The following is a 17,668-nucleotide window of genomic DNA, read 5'->3' as shown; positions in this document are numbered from 1 at the left end:
ACCAACACAATCTAATAAATAATAATAATTTTAAAAAGACAAATGTACTTAAAGGAAAAAAAATGAATAGGAAGAAGCTTCCAATTTCCTTTGAGGCATATGCAAGCACAGTTACAATTGTCTTACTCTATGGTTACACCAAAGGGGCACTTTTTTCTATTATCCAGATTTTTTAAAATAATCATTGAAATCACATCATAAATGTGATGCAGGAGGGGGTGCACAGGTAAACCCACCAGTGGCTGGCCAGGTTAGGAGATCCTAATATGCTGAACACTATAAATCCTAATATGCTGAATATTATAAATTTATATTAGCTGACATTTCACTCTGGTGTACTGGAGTTCCAACTTTGACTTTTAGCTTCCAACTTTGACGTCTGACTTCCTCATAAGTATTAAAAATAGTGCTGGAACAGTGTGGCAAGAGGCTGTAAAGGAGGGGCACAGAAAGCCAGGCGTGGTCGAGAGATAGAACAGAGGTGAAACAGCTGATAGCTTAAGAACTTCTCTTTTTGTATTTTTCCTATGTACCTCTCTGTAACATTCCAAAATGAACTTCTCCTTTCCAAATGTCATGCTTGTCTCGTGTATGGAAACGCCTTGAGAATGCACAGTGTGGGGCACGGCATAAAAGTAGCATCCTGGGCAGAGCCTAGGCAGTTCAGATTTTGGTGTGTGAACACGCTGAACTTGATGCATCAAATAAACCTGTTTCTCTCGCACCTTCGTGGTTTCGAGTCCTGGTCTTTCGTAAGTAGATTGCAAACCTCAATCTGCTGCAACAAATGCACTTTCATGAACAAACCTGATTCTTGATTCTTGAGCTTTTTGATGTAAAGGAGAACTTGACCCAGAGAAGATGGGTCTCACTCTTGTGGATCTGTTATCAGTCACTGTTCTGAACTTTTGGTCCCCTGATTCCAAGGAGGTTGAGATGCTATTACCTTTGCAGCATCTCTGGCCCAGGAATGAACCAATGAGAGAATCACAACTGGTACTAAGAAATGTAATCTGCTTTAAGTCCAATGGAGGCTGACAGGAAGGAGGTGAGGACAGACAATGGATAGAAGTTCTTCAGGAAGCCTTCTTTGTTAATAGATCCAAGATCTCTGTTCCGAAAGCAGCTCTTTTTTTGCTTCATGTTAATGAATCCTGGCACCCTGTACGAAAATTATAACCGGAACCCATTTAAACAGGGGTCAACTAGTCTTAAATATACCAAGAACTCAAAAGAGTCTGAAACCGATTGAGGCCAAGTCCCCAGTTCCTCTACTTTTGTTGAAGCTTCTTTGGAACTACCTTCTGCTGGATATGTGTGAAGTTTTCCATTTCATCTTGTCTGTTACACAGTTGATAGATTTCCCAGGCTGGCAACCTTCAACTGATAGTTAACCTGGAACTCAAAGTAATGATAATATTCAGTTGATGCTTGGGGAAAAAAAAAACACATTTTGACGTCCTCTAAGTAGCACAGTGTGCTTTGCTTTGTATAATTTATAATATGGTAGACATGTGTCCGATGGGGGAAAGTTAAAAGGAAATTCAAAATGTACTTGTGGTCTTTGATGTTTTCCTGTAACTTGCCACATGCAAATCAAAGCCTTAGAGGTGATGAGGTTTTCTCTAAGGTCTAATCTGTGGCATGTCAGGAAGTTGAGCGAAGTGTGTGTATGTGTGTATATGAGAGAGTGCATGTACTTTAAAGAAAAACAAAAAATTAACTTGCCTCTTCAAACCTCAGAACAAATCATTAACCCTTCGTAGAGTATATACCGCATTAGAAATACAAGCCATTGAAGTTGGCACTGAATTTCCATGTGTGCATATCCACAGTGATGACTTAATACCTTCATCCTAGGCTTTCCTGCACTGATCCCATTTCACTTGTTCAGACAGTCAGCCCAAGAACCAAAACAAAGGAACAACCCAACTTTTTTTATTCCATTCCTGGATCCAACCCAAGCACCGTTTTCTCCTTCTCTTTCTCTTTCCCAAAGGGACTTAAAGAAGAATCAGATCAGGGTAGACCAGTAAAAGAGGAAAGGGTTTTCTGCAGATAAATACTGTCACACTTCCAGAATGTAAAATTAAGCCGCAAGAACAAAACTGGCCTTCAGTCTTACAGTGTTGCTCAGGTGTTTTTTTTTGTCTGAGATCACAAACAAGATCAAGTTTCAAAAGCAGCAAGGCAATCCTAGGACAAATATTGGGGTAGCAGGAAGATGCCGTCCAGAAGCTGAACACATTAGGAGCTGGGAAAACAGGAAATGGCGGTATGGCCAGGCTGAACTCATTCTTCCAGCAGTCTTATATTCATTGTAGATATTCAGGTTGTTGTTAGTTGTGAAGTCGTGTCCGACCCATCACGACCCCATGGACAACATTCCTGTCCTCTACCATCCTCTGGAGTCCATTTAAACTCACACCTACTGCTTCAATGACTCCATCCAGCCACCTCATTCTCGGTTGTCCCATTCTTCTTTTGCCCTCAGTCTTTCCCAGCATTAGGCTCTTCTGCAGTGAGTCCTTCCTTCTCATTAGGTGGCTAAAGTATTTGAGTTTCATCTTCAGGATCTGGCCTTCTACAGAAGAGTCAGAGTTGATCTCCTCTAGGACTGACTGGTTTGATCATTTTGCAGTCCAAGGGACTCGCAGGAGTCTTCTCCAGCACCATAGTTGGTCCAATTTTCACAGCCATACATTGCAATTGGGGAAACCATAGCCTTGACTATACGCACCTTTCTTGGCAGAGTGATATCTCTGCTTTTTAGTATGCTGTCTGGATTTGCCATAGCTTTTCTCCCTGGGAGCAAGCGTCTTTTAATTTCTTGGCTGCAGATATTCAGGTTTCTTGGCCAGGAAGATTGCTTACGAACAAAGCCTAACTCCGAGATGAAGTTTAGTTTGCAACTGTATGTCCTGTCTCTTAAAGCCTACAAGGTTGGGATCTTGGAGGTTTCAACCACTGAGCCAATTCACCAACTGAGTCCCCAGGCAAGTTCTCGGCTTCTTTTATAGGCTCTTTATTTATAGATCCTTCCTTGTTCTTGGGTATAAAAAAACAAACCCAAGGATCAACAAAGATACGATGTGCTTCCCCCGCCCATCTGTCCTATTTCCATTAGATATTCACACTTCCTCAGTGTTTTAGGTCTCATCTGTAGACCATCTTGCGTTTTCTTTGTTAAAGACATATCCTTGCAACAGAACCTCCATCTTGCTGCCAACTTCCTGCTGAGACAGGTTGAAGCTGGATTCAAGTGGGAAAACAGGGCTTTGTATGGGAAAATATAATGCAACCTCCTGAGTGAAAATTCTGATTTACCCTAAATGAGGTCAAGAATGGGTAGAGCTCCCACTGGCCCACTGTGGGACCATTCCCTGTCCCTTCTGACCATAGGGCTCTTCTTTTTACTCCATCCCATTTTTTAGGCTGTGCCTCCTATAGGAGCATCCTCTCCAAACGTCAAGATGGCAACTGCAACTACATAACTGATGCAAATAGAAAGGGGATAGGATTCACATATATTGGAAGAAGGCGGGGCTTAGCAGTGAGAAGACGGAGTTTCAGGCTATTCCTGAAATTCCCCTATTCCGAAGGAAATTGGACGGGTCGTTTCCGATCCTAGCTGTCCCGGAGAGATAGTGAAAGGTTAGGGGAGATCCAGTGACCTCAGAGACGTTCGCAAGTCTCTGGGGGCTTGGAATTTAACCCCTTTTGCCAGCTCCTTCTGGATTAGCTGTAAGCTAACCGAAACTGCAGGTTGCCCCTAAGAATGGTGGAAGTGGTTTCAACTGGTAAGCTGATTTTATTACTCAGGATTCACATATATTATCTTGCCATCTTTTACCATACTCTATATCAAGGCTGCTTCACTCAGTAACCAAGAAAGAAACCACTCAACTCCATTTTTCAGAATTAAGAGTACTTTTACTAGTCATGAGTTGATAGTAGCTAAACAAAGCGAGGTCTGAGGCAAAAGCGCGCATAATCATAGATATCAATATGTGACCCAACCCCCTCCCCCTGGTAACCTTAGTCCATAGTCCAATCAGTACATCCCACAGGTGTCATGTGGGAGACATCTTCAAAAAACATCATCAGGCTGGTATCAGTCTCTCCAGTGCTGACACTTCCCCACCCACAAACAATGCCCCCACTCCAGTGGTGGGTTTCAAAAATTGTTCGAACCTACTCTGTGGGTGTGGCTTCCTTTGTGGGAGTGGCTTGCCACCCATGTGACCAGATGGGAGTGGCTTGCCACCCATGTGATCGGATATGAAGATGCCAACGACACTTGTCAGAACCACCTTAAATTACCTCACACACAGCACTGGCCTGCATAAGAATATGATGTAAACTTGTTTTTTAAAAGGCATCTTTGGTTTGCGTTAAAACAACTTCAACACACGCAATGTTCTGATTGCATCACAAACGCAGTAGTCATCCTTACCTTTCACAGAGGCACTGAGTTTTATAAATATGAGCATGATAGTATAGAATAATCCAAGGACCAATGATGGGTTTCTCAAAATTTTGGAACCTCTTCTGTAGGTGTGGCCTGCTTTCCGGGTCCACTGGTGGAACCTCTTCTAACTGGTTTGGTACATTTGACGAACTGGTTCTCCCGAATAGGTGCAAACTGGTAGAAACCCACCTCTGCCCCCCTCCCAGTTTCAATGGCAGCCGAAAGCAAGCAGCAAAGCAGAGGCTGACACTCTATGGCCACCGATGAATTTCCTTTATCATAGAGAAGATTTCTACCACCTCAGATGGTCGAGGGAACCTTGTTTTCTTGGTCTGTGTTACCTGCTTGAGAAAATTAACCTTTGCTTGTCTCATCTATCGTGCCAAATGCCTGACTTTATATATTGTAATAGATCTGTTTCTGTGTGCTTAGTTTGAAAATCTCTGGAACACAGTACCTCTCGATCTGAGTGGGAAATTGAAATATTCTGGATTTTTGAGGAACTTCAGCTCTGAAGGAGGAGGAATGTCTGATATGACCAACGTGGATCCCAGCAAACCACCCTTGGGTGGTGAACCTGAATCACGGATTCCTTTACGACCCAAAACAGCAACCCAATCTCCAAAGAAGGTGAGTAGATCATGTCCTTCTTCTGATCTAGAAATGAGACACAAACATTTGCTTTCTTCTTTGGCCATTTGGATGCCATCACAGAGCCATGGTGGTGCAGTGGTTAGAATGCAGTATTGCCGGCTAATTCTGCTGGCCAGCAGCAGTCCTTGAATTAATGTATAAATCATAAGATCAGACTATGTTGACTACACCTGCACCCCACCCCCACCCGAGGTCTTGTCATAATGGACTCACATCAATCCCAGGCTACCACCAACTGCTCAGCAGAGGCTGTCCACATCCAGAGCAATAGCAATTGCACTTAGTACTGCTTCATAGTGCGGTGATTAAGTGATTTACAGAGTCATTATATTGCCCTCAGCAAGTATGGCCCAACAGAGCCAAGGTGGCGCAGTGGTTAGGGTGCAGTACTGCAGGCCACTTCAGCTGACTGCTATCTGCAGTTCGGCAGTTCAAATCTAGTAACTCAGCCTGCCACGCCCCCGAACCGGTTCTATCAGCGGCACCATAGGTGGTGCCATCTTGTTTTTTGCTACTGCACATGCAGATGAGCCGAGGTGGCGCAGTGGTTAAATGCAGCACTGCAGGCTACTTCAGCTGACTTCAGTTCTGCAGTTCGGCTGTTCAAATCTCATTGGCTCAAGGTTGACTCAGCCTTCCATCTTTCCGAGGTCACTAAAATGAGGACCCAGATTGTTGGGGGCAATAGGCTGACTCTGTAAACTGCTTAGAGAGGGCTGTAAAAGCATTGTGAAGCAGTATATAAGTCTGAGCCCTATTGCTATTGCTATCTTCCTTTCTTGAGGTTTTAATGTGTAATTCCATATTCTTCTCACAACTGAGAAGGCAGCCAGCAAAGGCTTGAAAGATTTTATGTCAGAACTTCAGAAATAGTGAAGTCACATCTCGTTTGAATAGAGTTTTAGTCAGTGGTGGGTTTCAAATTTTTTTAGAACTTCTTCTGTAGGTGTGGCCTGCTCTGTGGGAGTGGCATGCCGGCCATGTGACCGGGTGGGAGTGGCTTGCTGGCCATGTGACCAGGTGGGAGTGGCTTGCTGGCCATGTGACCAGGTGGGAGTGGCTTGCTGGTCATGTGGCCAGGTGGGAATGGCTTGCCAGCCATGTGACTGGGTGGGCGTGGCCAACTTGTAAAATGTGGTGAAACTCACTTAACAACGCTCTTGCTTAGCAACCAAAATGTTGGCTCAGAAACTCTGGCATTTGAAGCACGCAAGTCTTAAAGCTGTCAAGTTACAAGACCCTTGCACCCCTAACCCTTTAGAAAAAAAACCCAAGGGTGTTCAAACTTGACAGCTTTAAGACTTGTGGACTTCAACTCCCAGAATTCCTCCTCTCACTCTTCATCTTGATGATGTCTGGACAGGCGGGGGGAGGGAGCTGGAACCGGTTGTAAACGGCACTGTAGATTTGTGGAACCTCTTCTATAGAAGAGGTTACAACTGGCAGGAACCCACCCCTGGTTTGATTCCTAGTGATTTCTTGGACACAGCAATCTAATTTTCTTAGTAACCACATGAGTCCAGTTTTATTCTGATGTTTTCTTTACCTTTTTTACGATCCAGTTTACCCAGCAGTCCAAGTCCTTGTCTGGGTCATCTCCCATCCAAATATTTGCCAACTCCAATCTTGCTTAGTGCCGAAAAAATAACTTAACTGGTTATTAACTGGTCCTCACATTATGACTGTTCCGTTGTTCCCACAGTCACATGATTGCCATTTGCATGGTTCACAACCACATCTGAGAAGCAGAGTTCACGGAGAAGCTGGCAGTAAAATTCCAAGACGTGGTTACGTGATGCCTCACTTAATGACTGCCACAATTCATGCGAGGATTCATGTAACAAGCGTGTTGCCTAGCATTGGAGCACCAGTGCCAACTATGGTGGTTAAGTGAGGTCTATCTGTAATCATTGTGATTCTCAAATGAAAAGAAAATTTCTAACCGCTCTCCTCAATTTTATTCTGCCGCAGGTTCCGAAAGCAATTGCATTTCATTCCCTTGAAGCCTGAATGGCAAGCTGAGAACTTTGTCCTCTCTTTTAGGTGCCAGGTGCGAGCAGACCTAATACAGCACCGGTTCCCACTCCACCTATCCTGAATTGCCAGCCAATTGAAAGTAAAATCCGCAAAAATGTTCAGCACTGTTGGAAAGAAATCCTGAAAGAGTGCAGAGAGAAGGATGTGGAGCGCTCAGGGGAAATCTCAGTGGAAGATATTTTAGGTTGGTTTGTGTCTTTTCCTAAAATCTCGTTCAGCATTTAGAATTTGAAAGGGGAAGCCGAATGTGGCTGCTGAGCTTGTAAGCAGATAACAGAATAACAGAGTTGGAAGGGACCTTATAGGTCATCTAGTCCAACCTCACGGCCCGGGAGGCCCTACACCATTTCTTTTTTTAGTACAAATCTTTTTTATTTCCATTTCATTCTATACAATCACATGTTTACTGTGCAACCGAGGCATATAACATTGGGTAATAAACACAGCCCTCACTTTTATAGAAAATGCCCCCTACAATACAAACCCAATATACCGCCTTAGCCCACCATACACCCTCTTTCATCCCCCTCCAACTTTCATTCTTCCTTCTCTCATACCCCTCTACGCCTACTTCCCCTCCCCCTCTATCTAACCCTAACCCTATCACTCCCTCTCTTAATCCATTCCCTCCCTTCCTTCTCCTCCTCCTCTCTCTCACCCTCTCTACTCTCCTTCTTCTTTCATTCAGCTCCTCCCTTCGGTATACTTCTATTACTTTCCGATATATTCAGTTTGTTCTGTTTTGACACTAACATTAAAAAGCCACAGTATACAAGTGCAATCATGCTTTAAAATTTAACACATATTATATTTCCCCCCTCCCCCCATCCCCCTAGATCCCTGCCTCCCTTCCCTCCCCCCGACTTCCCAGAGCCCATACATGGTATAACTTTTTGACAATCACAGTCTAAAATATCTCTACATTGAACTCAGCTTCTTGCTGTTTCTTGTTCCTTGTTTCTTACACCATTTCTGACAGATGGCAGTCCAGTCTCTCCCTGAAAGCTTCCAGTGATGAAGCTCCCACAACCTCCGAAGGAAACTTCTGTCCCATGGGTTGATTGTTCTCACGGTCAGAAAGTTCCTCCTTATTTCCAGGTTGAAACTCCCCTTGTCAGTTTCCATATAATTATTCCTTGTCTGGTCTTCAGGTGCTTTGGAAAATGGCTTGACCACCTTCCTCTCTGTGGCAGCCCTTCAAATATTGGAACACTGCTATCATGTCTCCCCTGACCCTTCCCTTCACTAGATTAGCCCATGTCAGTTCTTGCAACCCCCTCATCATCTTTGTTGCTCTTTCTAGAGTCTCGACCAGGGGTGGGTTCCAGCCTCTGCTACCGCCGGTTTACTCAGGAACACGCTTCGGGCTTAGCAATAGCAATAGCAGTTAGACTTATATACCGCTTCATAGGGCTTTCAGCCATCTCTAAGCGGTTTACAGAGTCAGCATATTGCCTCCAACAACAATCCGGGTCCTCATTTTACCCACCTCGGAAGGATGGAAGGCTGAGTCAACCCTGAGCCAGTGAGATCTGAACAGCCGAACTGCAGAACTGCAGTCAGCTGAAGTAGCCTGCAGTGCTGCATTTAACCACTGCGCCACCTCGGCTCATCTGCATGTGCAGTAGCAAAAAACAAGATGGCACCACCTATGGTGCCGCTGATAGAACCGGTTCGGGGGCGTGGCAGGCTGAGTTACTACCTACGCGGCCGAACCAGTCTGAACCAGTAGGAATCCACCTCTGGTCTCGACATCTTTTTTTATAGTGTGGTGACCAAGACTGGATGCAGTATTCCAAGTATGGTCTTCCTAAAGCTTTATAGTGATGGTCTCAGACATTCTCACCAAAAGGCTGCTATCGGGGCCATCCACACATTGTGGTGAAAGTAAATCAAGATGGCAGCCGTGATGGTGCCTTGCACATTAAAAAAAGCAAACAAACAGATGAAGCTTCAGTCCCACTGCCTTGGCTGAATCTTGACTTTTTTGACCACTTTAGGTAGACAGCCCAGGCTGCTCTATATGGTAGGTTTCTTTCCACTCACCCCAGGGTTTACCCCCATCTATTTCCCTTTACCTAGGCAGCCATACCCCACTGTTACCTTCCGAAAATGCACGCGTCCGTGTGGGACCATCAGCAGCAAAGTTCTTTAATTCTCTTTTAATTAAAAGTGCTTTAATTAAAATCAGATGTGGCATGGAGATTAATGGGCACCAAAGGAGTGGTGTGTTGGTTCTTCTTCTCATAATTCTGTAGCCTCCTGAGTTCTTTGATTGAGCAATTATTCCACTTAGGAGCAGGCTTGGAATTTTAATAGAGATATATCACTCTTTTTGCTACTGTCAATCTTCCTATCATGCTGCTCACGGAATCCTACCCAGAGAAGCAAAAGAAAAAAAGATTTTTTAAAAAAATTACTATCATTTTGAGTGCATCGGGTGTGGTCTAATTTTTAAACCTATCTCCAATTTCCCTGTGATTGATGATCCTGATTCTTTTTAGCCTAGTTTAGTTTCTCCATGTGGTTGTCTTCATGTGAAATCAGACCAATATCATCTCCAGGGATAAGAAAGACACATGGCTACCAGCATCAGATCCAGATTGACCTCTGTTGGTCGGTCTCTGGAAAGTATGTTCAAGATGTGAACACCAAACCAGCTCCTCTTGACCATATCAAACAAAAATGATTGGTGATAAATTTTTTTCAAGGTGGCTTCCATGTTCTTTTTCGCCTGCAAATAACACAATTCACACATACAAATAAGCTTTAGTGCACCGATCTGTACTTAGGTATCCCTTCGTAATTCCTGATATATTTCCATGAATGTTTGCAAGATGTGGACAAAAAAAGTCGGGATGGCAACTGTGATATTGAGATCAATACTCCACTGTATGTGTGTGTTTGTGTGTGTGTGTGTGTGAGAGAGAGAGAGAGAGAGAGAGACAGACAGACAGACAGACAGACAGACAGAGACAGAGACAGAGACAGAGACAGAGACAGAGACAGAGACAGAGACAGAGAGACAGATACAGAGAGGCAGAGAGGCAGAGAGACCAAAAGAGAAAGAGACACAGAGAGAGACAGAGACACACACACAGAGGGGCTTTGACTGCAAAATTTATAGCTAACACCTTGGCTTTTTAGTTTACATCCTACAGACATAATCAGTTCAGGAAGTCACCTGCCAATTATCTAATGCAGATAATCCAAATTATGGATGTATTTGGGTGATATGCTTGATTAATACTCTACTCAAGACCAGTGCTTCTCAACATTGGCAACTTTAAGATGTATGGACCTCAACTCATAGGAATCCTGGGAGCTGAATCCCACAGACCTTAAAGTTGCTAAGGTGGACAGACACTGCTCAAGAAGTTTGTCCAATGCAGCTGAGGGTATCATTCCTATGATTTCAACAGAAGAGACCCAAATCTGTCATACCCAGATGCAGGTTTGAATCAGTTCAGTTGGTTTTATCTTGCGACCTTGGTTCCTACAGGTATAATAGAGAAATTCCATTTGAATTTAACCAATGAAGAAATCCAGCAGCTGATAACAAAATATGATTTGAAGAGTGTAGGCAAGTTTGCTTATTGTGACTTCCTTCAAAGCTGTGTGCTGCTGTTTAAACATCAAGAAGTGCCTCCTCTGCAGAGACTTCTGATCCAAACCTCACGGGTCCAGGTAAGCACTCCGTGGTGAAAGGGGGAACTTCTGTGCTAAGAGAGGGATGCTTGAGTGGGATGCTTGTTTTCCCTAGTTATACACATCTTTCATCTCCCCCAAGTAGGACAGCTGTTCACATCAACCCAGACCCAGTCCTGATTGCAATGTAGGAAATACATCCACAGAAGGAGAATTATAACTGCAGAACTGAAATGAATCAGTGTGGGCACATGACCCATATATGCGCACAAATGTCATGTGCAATGACCTGCAGCTTACAAAACCACCTGCCATTCAATACAAGGTGTCGGTTGGAAGAGATGTCACCAGACACCTTCTGACCTTTTGTCACCATTGACCACTCTGGCTCTCCTCCTACAAGAACCTTGGTTTAATATATCTGAAGTACATCTTTGTATATATCTCAGTGGATTTTTTTTAACCTCAGCAACTTGAAGATGGGAGGAGTGGGATTGGGCATGCTGACTGGGGGTATTCTGGAAGCCGAAGTCCACCACCTAACTTCAAATTGCTATGTTTGAAGAATGATGACCTACCCAATGAAAGGGGATTGGTCACTGACTTTTCCTAGGGCACACAAAAATCTTTGCCAGAAACTAGACAAAGTTTCACACAAAACTAGGGCATACAAAACCTTTGCCAGACCAATTCTCAAATACAGCTCATCTTCCTGGAATCCACACTGTATATCGGACATTAATACGATTGAGCAGGTCCAGAGGTATTTCACGAGAAGAGTCCTCCACTCCTCTACTCACTATAGAATTCCCTATGCCACCATGCTTGAAATTTTGGGCTTGGACAATCTGGAACTGCGCTAAGCATAGTACACAAAATTGTCTGCTACAATATCTTACCTGCAGAGGTGGGTTCCTACCAGTTCGCACCAGTTCGGTAGAACCGGTTCGTCAAATCTACTGAACCGGTTAGAAGAGGTTCCACCAGTGGACCTGGAAAGGAGACCACACCTACAGAAGAAGTTCCAAATTTTTTTGAAACCCACCACTGACAGACAGACAGACAGACAGACAGGCAGGCAGACACACACACACACACACACACACACACACACACAGACTCACACAGAGAGAGAAAGAGAAAGAAAGGAAGAAATAAATAAAAAAGAAAGAAAAAGTGAGAGAGAGATGAAAGAAAAAAAGGAAAAAGGGACAGACAGACGAGAGACGAGGTGGCGCAGTGGTTAGGGTGCAGTACTACAGGCCACTTTAGCTGACTGTGATTTGCATTTCAGTGGTTCAAATCTCACCAGCTCAAGGTCGACTCAGCCTTCCATCCTTCCGAGGTGGGTGAAATGAGGACCCGGACTGTGGGGGCAAGTTGCTGACTCAATTTGCTAAAAAAAAAAAGTGTAAACCACTTAGAGAGGGCTGAAAGCCCTATGAAGCGGTCTATAAGTCTAATAAATAAATAAATAAATAAATAAATAAATAAATAAATAAATAAATAAATAAATAAATAAATAAATGGAAGGAAAGAGAGAGAGAGGAGAGAGAGAGAGAGAGAGAAAACACATGGCCAGCAAGCCACTCCTACCAGGTCACATGGCCGGCAAGCCACTCCCACAAAAGAGGCCACACCCACAGAGTAGGTTCCAAATTTTTTTGAAACCCACCACTGCTTACCTGTCAATGACTTCTTCAGCTTCAACCTCAATAATACACGGGCAAACAAATCAATACAAACTCAAGGTAAACCGCTCCAAACTTGATTGCAGAAAATATGACTTCAGCAACAGAGTGGTCAATGCCTGGAAGGCTCTACCTGACTCCGCTGTTACATCCTCAAACCCCCACAGCTTCAGCCTTAAATTGTCTACAATGGACCTCACCCCATTCCTAAGAGGTCCATAAAGGGTGTGCGCATAAGCGCACCACTGTGCCTAACGTCCCTGCGCTACTGTTTCCCATCTATTTGTATTCATTTCTTTCGTTTCATAACCATGTTTATCTTTATACCTGCTATCTTGCACATGTTTGACAAACTAATAAATGCTAAACACTAAATCTTCCACATCTCTGCCAGAGCATCTCTGGACCACAGTCCCCTACCTTTCTCAATGCAATGATGAGGATTCAACCCCAGATCCTGCACTGCTGGCGGCCAATGAGGCGGACATTTAAGTTCTATGATGAAAGCGGGACGGGCCTTCTCAGCATCCAAGATTTCCGACAGGTAGTGTGCTTATTGCTAAAGCTTCCTCTGTGCAGAGCTGATGACTTCATAGGCACAGCCATGAAGTTAACCCTGGGAATCATACGGAACGCTGCTCCTTTTCTTCTGCGGCTGTTTCGCCCAGACGAGTCTACTGCTCTGTCAATTCACTGGTGTCTCCCATATCAAGTCCAGACCTGCTTCATTTCCAAGCACAGATAAGGTGAGCCAGGTGGCATCGCCTGCTGAGACTAAATGCCAATTTTAACACCTTCACTCGTGTTTATGTTCTAGCTACCAAGTTGAAGGAAATTGCCATTTACAATAGGAAACTCCCTGCATACCTTAAGTTGCAAGATTTGAGCAGTGGGTTGTAACGACACTTATCCATGGAAAGCTTTTCCTGCCAAGGAGAAAGGGGTCATGGGTTTTTTTTGGGGGTGGCATTTGAAGTTATATTTTATGTGAGCTTATGTGAGCTTGTATGAAGGCAGTAATGAAGGCGTGATATTTAAGTGCTTCCTCTGATTGGTTTCTTGTTTTAATTGGTGGCTTTAATTAGATGTTTAAAAACTACTATTTACTTGGTTATAGCTTTGCTACACCAACCACAGGAGGGATGTTGGGACCAATTTATGGTGTAAATATACAAAGACAAAGGCTCCCTCAAGTCACGTTCCGCTCCCAAGCCCTGTCCTCGTACATTTTCTTGATCACAAAATAGTTTTCCATTGTCTTTGCTGACATGAAAAGATTGAGATGAACAAAATAAAAGTATAAGAACCATTTCCTGTAATTTTCACAGCTGGAAGTAGTTCACCCAGATTCTATTCTTTTTTTTTAAAAAAACTGCCTTCATTCAATAACTGTTGGTCATCCTATACCTGTGATGGAGAACCTATGGCACATGTGCCCGAAGTGGCACGTAGAGTCATGTTGCCTGTCACATGTGGCATTGCCTGTTCCTCTTTCGGGTTTCTACTGCTACTTTCTGGCATGCATGCGCACACGACGATCAGGTGGCCTTCACCTATGCGACAGTGCCGGAAACCGAAGAGCTGGTCTTCCATTTTCTGGCATGCACATGCGCATCGGCTAGCTGATCATCGTGCACGGATGCACACCAGAAACCAGAAGACCCGTTAGCTGGCACGCGTCCCAGAAACCGGAAGTGCATGCACTGGAAACCGGAAGTTCATTTCCTGGCATACACATGCCCTCTGCGCAGCTCCTCTTCCTGGTTGTGTCCCCGATGAGCACGCATGCACTTTTTTGGGGATTCAGTGCAAAAAGGTTCACCATCCCTGTCCTTTATGGCTCTTATTTTCTTTGTTTTTGACTTGATTTGTATCTTCTGCTAAGGGCAGATGGGCGCGTTAATAATGCCAACATTTCTATTTGTTACTAAACAATTATTGCAGTTTTACCTTTGTGGGATTCGAGGAAAATAGAGAGAAGCTACCACTTAATTTCAACCGCCTCATGTTTGTATCTTTAATCATTGGGAAGGTTGTTTTTCTCAGAGCAATTGGAACTGGGAGCAGGCTGGCATAGAAACCATCTCAGTTCCTCTCTGCCTCTCTAGCAGTTTCAGTCATCCTAATAAATATTTCCCAGCACAATTTTTTTTTAAAAAAAAATAGTCCAGCATTAAACTAGACCATATTACAGAGAGTCCTCGACTTATGACGACAATTGAATCCAAAATTTCTGTTGTCAAGTGAGAATTTAGGAAGTGAGTTTTGCCTCTTTTTATGACATTTCTTGCCACAGTTGTTAAGTGAATCACTGCAGTTGATAAGTTAGTAACTTGCTTTCTACGTGAATCTGGCTTGCCCATTGATATTGTCATAAGGCTGCAAAAGGTGATCACATGGCCCCGGGACACAGCAACAGCCGTCATAAGTATGAACCAGCTGCCAAGCATCTGAATTTTGATCACAAGATCATGGGGATGCGACAAAGGTTGTAACTATAAAAACACGGTCATAAACCAACTTTTTCAGTGGCGTTGTAACTTTGAATGGAGACTAAATGAATTGTTGTAAGTTGAGGATTACCTGTATTTAAATACTACAGGTAGTCCTCAACTTCTGACTGCTCACTTAGCGACTGTTTGAAATTATGATGGTCCCTGAAAAAGCTACTTATCACCTACCTGCATTTGAAGTTTTGATGTCCTCCCCATCCACCCCCATGAGAGCATTTTAGGTGTTCACCAACCAGCTACTGTTAGGAGTCTCCCATGGTTTGTGATTTGCAACATTTTTGCCAGAAACAAGTATTTACTTCCAGTTTCCAGCAAAAAAAAAGCCTCCTAGTGAACAATGAATTGGCTTAACAACTGTGTTCTGTGTTCACTTAATAACATTGTTGTGGCCTGCCAGCAGCCAGCAGAGCTGGCAGCAGATTCAGACAGTGAGGAGGTTGGGGAGGAACATGGGCCAGTCCTGGAGTCTGAAGAAGGCTTCTATGAGGGCTCCGTGTCGGAGGCAGACAGGGGGCCAGAGCCATATGCTAGTTATCAGCTGCCTTCAGAGGCAGACATCAGTGGAGCAGATGAACAACTGGATCCTGTTCCCAGTGTGTAGAGTTGCCAGACTAAGGGAACAGCTAAAGAACCGAGGTCGACCTCGGAGTAAGGCCACAGATGGATGATGAATGACTCAGAGGTGGGTTCCGGCAGTCATTAATGCTGGTTTGCTCTCTCTCTTGTGCATTTGATGCACGCTGTGCTCGCATGTACAGTATAATAAAAATTGTTCTGCGCATGTGCAGAAGCAAAAAAACAAGATGGCACCTCTTCCTGGAGAACCAGTTTGGGGGCATGGCAGGCCTGGGTCGCTACCAGTTCCAATGACCCAGGATACCAAACCACTACCAGTTCGGCTGAACTGGTCCAAACCAGTAGGAACCCACCACTGGAATAGTCCTCCCAGAGGAAATAAAAGAGGAGCGAAAGGGGAGTGGAGTTTGCAGGAGACAATTAGTTCGCTTAATTGGTTTGTGACTCTCCGAGAGTCCTTGCCAAGTTTTGCAGATATCGGCCTGGCAGCTCTCTACACCAGATAAGGTCTGTGACTGTAAATCCTCCCTTGAAAGACTTTGCTGAATGTGAATGAGCAGAATCCACATTAAATTAATTAATAAATTAATAAAAGGGGTTTTTGTCGGGACAAGGAGTTTCTTCATGCTCTTAGGAAGCCTCGGTCAGAACACTTAGGACCGTACTAGCAGGCTCAATGACAGTCATACGTCGAGAACTGTCTTTATTTTAAACAACAACAAAAATTGCCTCTCTCAATATAGCAGTATAGATTCCTCCTTGGGTTAATAGACGTGGATTTGGGATTGAAAAATGGAAGTGATGGCTTGCAGTTTTTGGGTACCTGCCTGAGATGTGTTTGACCATTGCTGTCTTAGTCGTGTTTTTGTTTCAGAAATCTATCATTTCCAAGGAAAGCCTGTTTTAATCTGTCATTAGGACATGGTTGTCACAGTTGATTGAATTGTGACACCCCATGTTGGCCTAATTCTCAAGTTAATAGTTTTCTTCATGATCTCAGATCAGAACAGCAACCATAAAGCCAAGTTGTCCCCCCAGGGTGGTAATTGAAAAAAAAAGGTTTTGCACTCTGCAGACTTCCAAAAAACGGCCTGTTTTTCACAAAAAAAGAGACATGAATAGCCTTTAGGAGGCTTATAGAGTGCTCCTGGGGGGTGGGGGTCCACCAAAATGAGAAAAAAATCACCAATTTTTCACGAAAACGGGCCCTTTTTTGTCAAAAGAAAATTGCATGCATAGCCTTTAGGAGGCTTATAGAGAGCTCCTGGGGGCTGGTGGGCCAAAATTGAGCAAAAACCGGCCTGTTTTTCACTCATTTCTGCCCTCCCCAACCCCTAGGAGCTCTCTGAAAGCCGTCTACAGGCTCTGCACAGCATTTTTGTTGAAGGGGGTGGGGTTTCAGTAGGCAAAAAAATGCTGTATTTGGTGCATAAGATGCACCCAGATTTTCAGCCTCTTTTTTTGAGGGAAAAGGGTGCGTCTTATACTCCGAAAAAGACGGTATGTCAAATATTCTGAATTGGTTGTGCTTAAACAAATAGTGTTCCACTTTGATTCTCCGCTACAAGATTTTCTTGATGGTCAATAATTAAAGATTAGATCTACATCCTGTTTCTATCTCTTCTGCAGGTGCTGCGAAAATATGGAATCAATCTCTCTGAAGAGGAATTTTTCCACATCTTGGAATATTATGACAAAAACCTAACTTCCAAAATCTCCTACAATGAATTCCTCAGAGCGTTCCTGCAATGAGAAAAAAAAAGGGGGGGGTTGAAGGGAAATCACCCTTCAACTTGAAGAACCATTAGCAAAATGTATTAATTTTGAAGTTAATAAAACCGAATACATTCAGCCTTTTGGGTAACACTTCATCAGCAATCTTCTAAAGCTGATAGTATGAAAACTCGTAGTGCCTGGTGAAGCCAGTCTTCACTAGGTTGGGACTATTAATTTTCTCAAAATCCACTTAGCTGTGAAAATAGAAAACAATTACAGTGACAGTTCCAAGACAACCCCCCCACACACACACAATTAAAGGATTATTAAGAACAGGAATGCTTAATTTAGATTTTAAAAGG

The 17,668-nt window shown here is 43.7% G+C and overlaps 1 protein-coding gene across 1 annotated transcript in view; it reads left to right on the top strand.

The window, feature by feature from the left end:
* EFCAB6 (EF-hand calcium binding domain 6) overlaps positions 1-17,441 on the top strand; it is a 132,338-nt gene extending 114,897 nt beyond the window's left edge. Inside the window, exons 27-31 of the mRNA XM_087722207.1 lie at positions 4,904-5,101; positions 7,169-7,346; positions 10,665-10,849; positions 12,896-13,045; positions 17,220-17,441. Coding sequence (XP_087578333.1) covers positions 4,904-5,101; positions 7,169-7,346; positions 10,665-10,849; positions 12,896-13,045; positions 17,220-17,342 — 834 coding nt within the window. The 3' untranslated portion in view covers positions 17,343-17,441. The remainder of the gene's footprint in view (positions 1-4,903; positions 5,102-7,168; positions 7,347-10,664; positions 10,850-12,895; positions 13,046-17,219) is intronic.
* The last annotated feature ends 227 nt before the right edge of the window (positions 17,442-17,668 follow it).

The sequence above is a fragment of the Thamnophis sirtalis genome, unplaced genomic scaffold, assembly GCF_051295495.1.
Source record: "Thamnophis sirtalis isolate CommonGarterSnake01/CBP01778 unplaced genomic scaffold, rThaSir2_p1.2 scaffold_9, whole genome shotgun sequence".
Taxonomy (NCBI): Eukaryota; Metazoa; Chordata; class Lepidosauria; order Squamata; family Natricidae; genus Thamnophis; species Thamnophis sirtalis.
The sequence above is the reverse complement of the archived record's forward strand: the minus strand, read 5'-3'. Positions and strand labels throughout refer to the sequence as shown.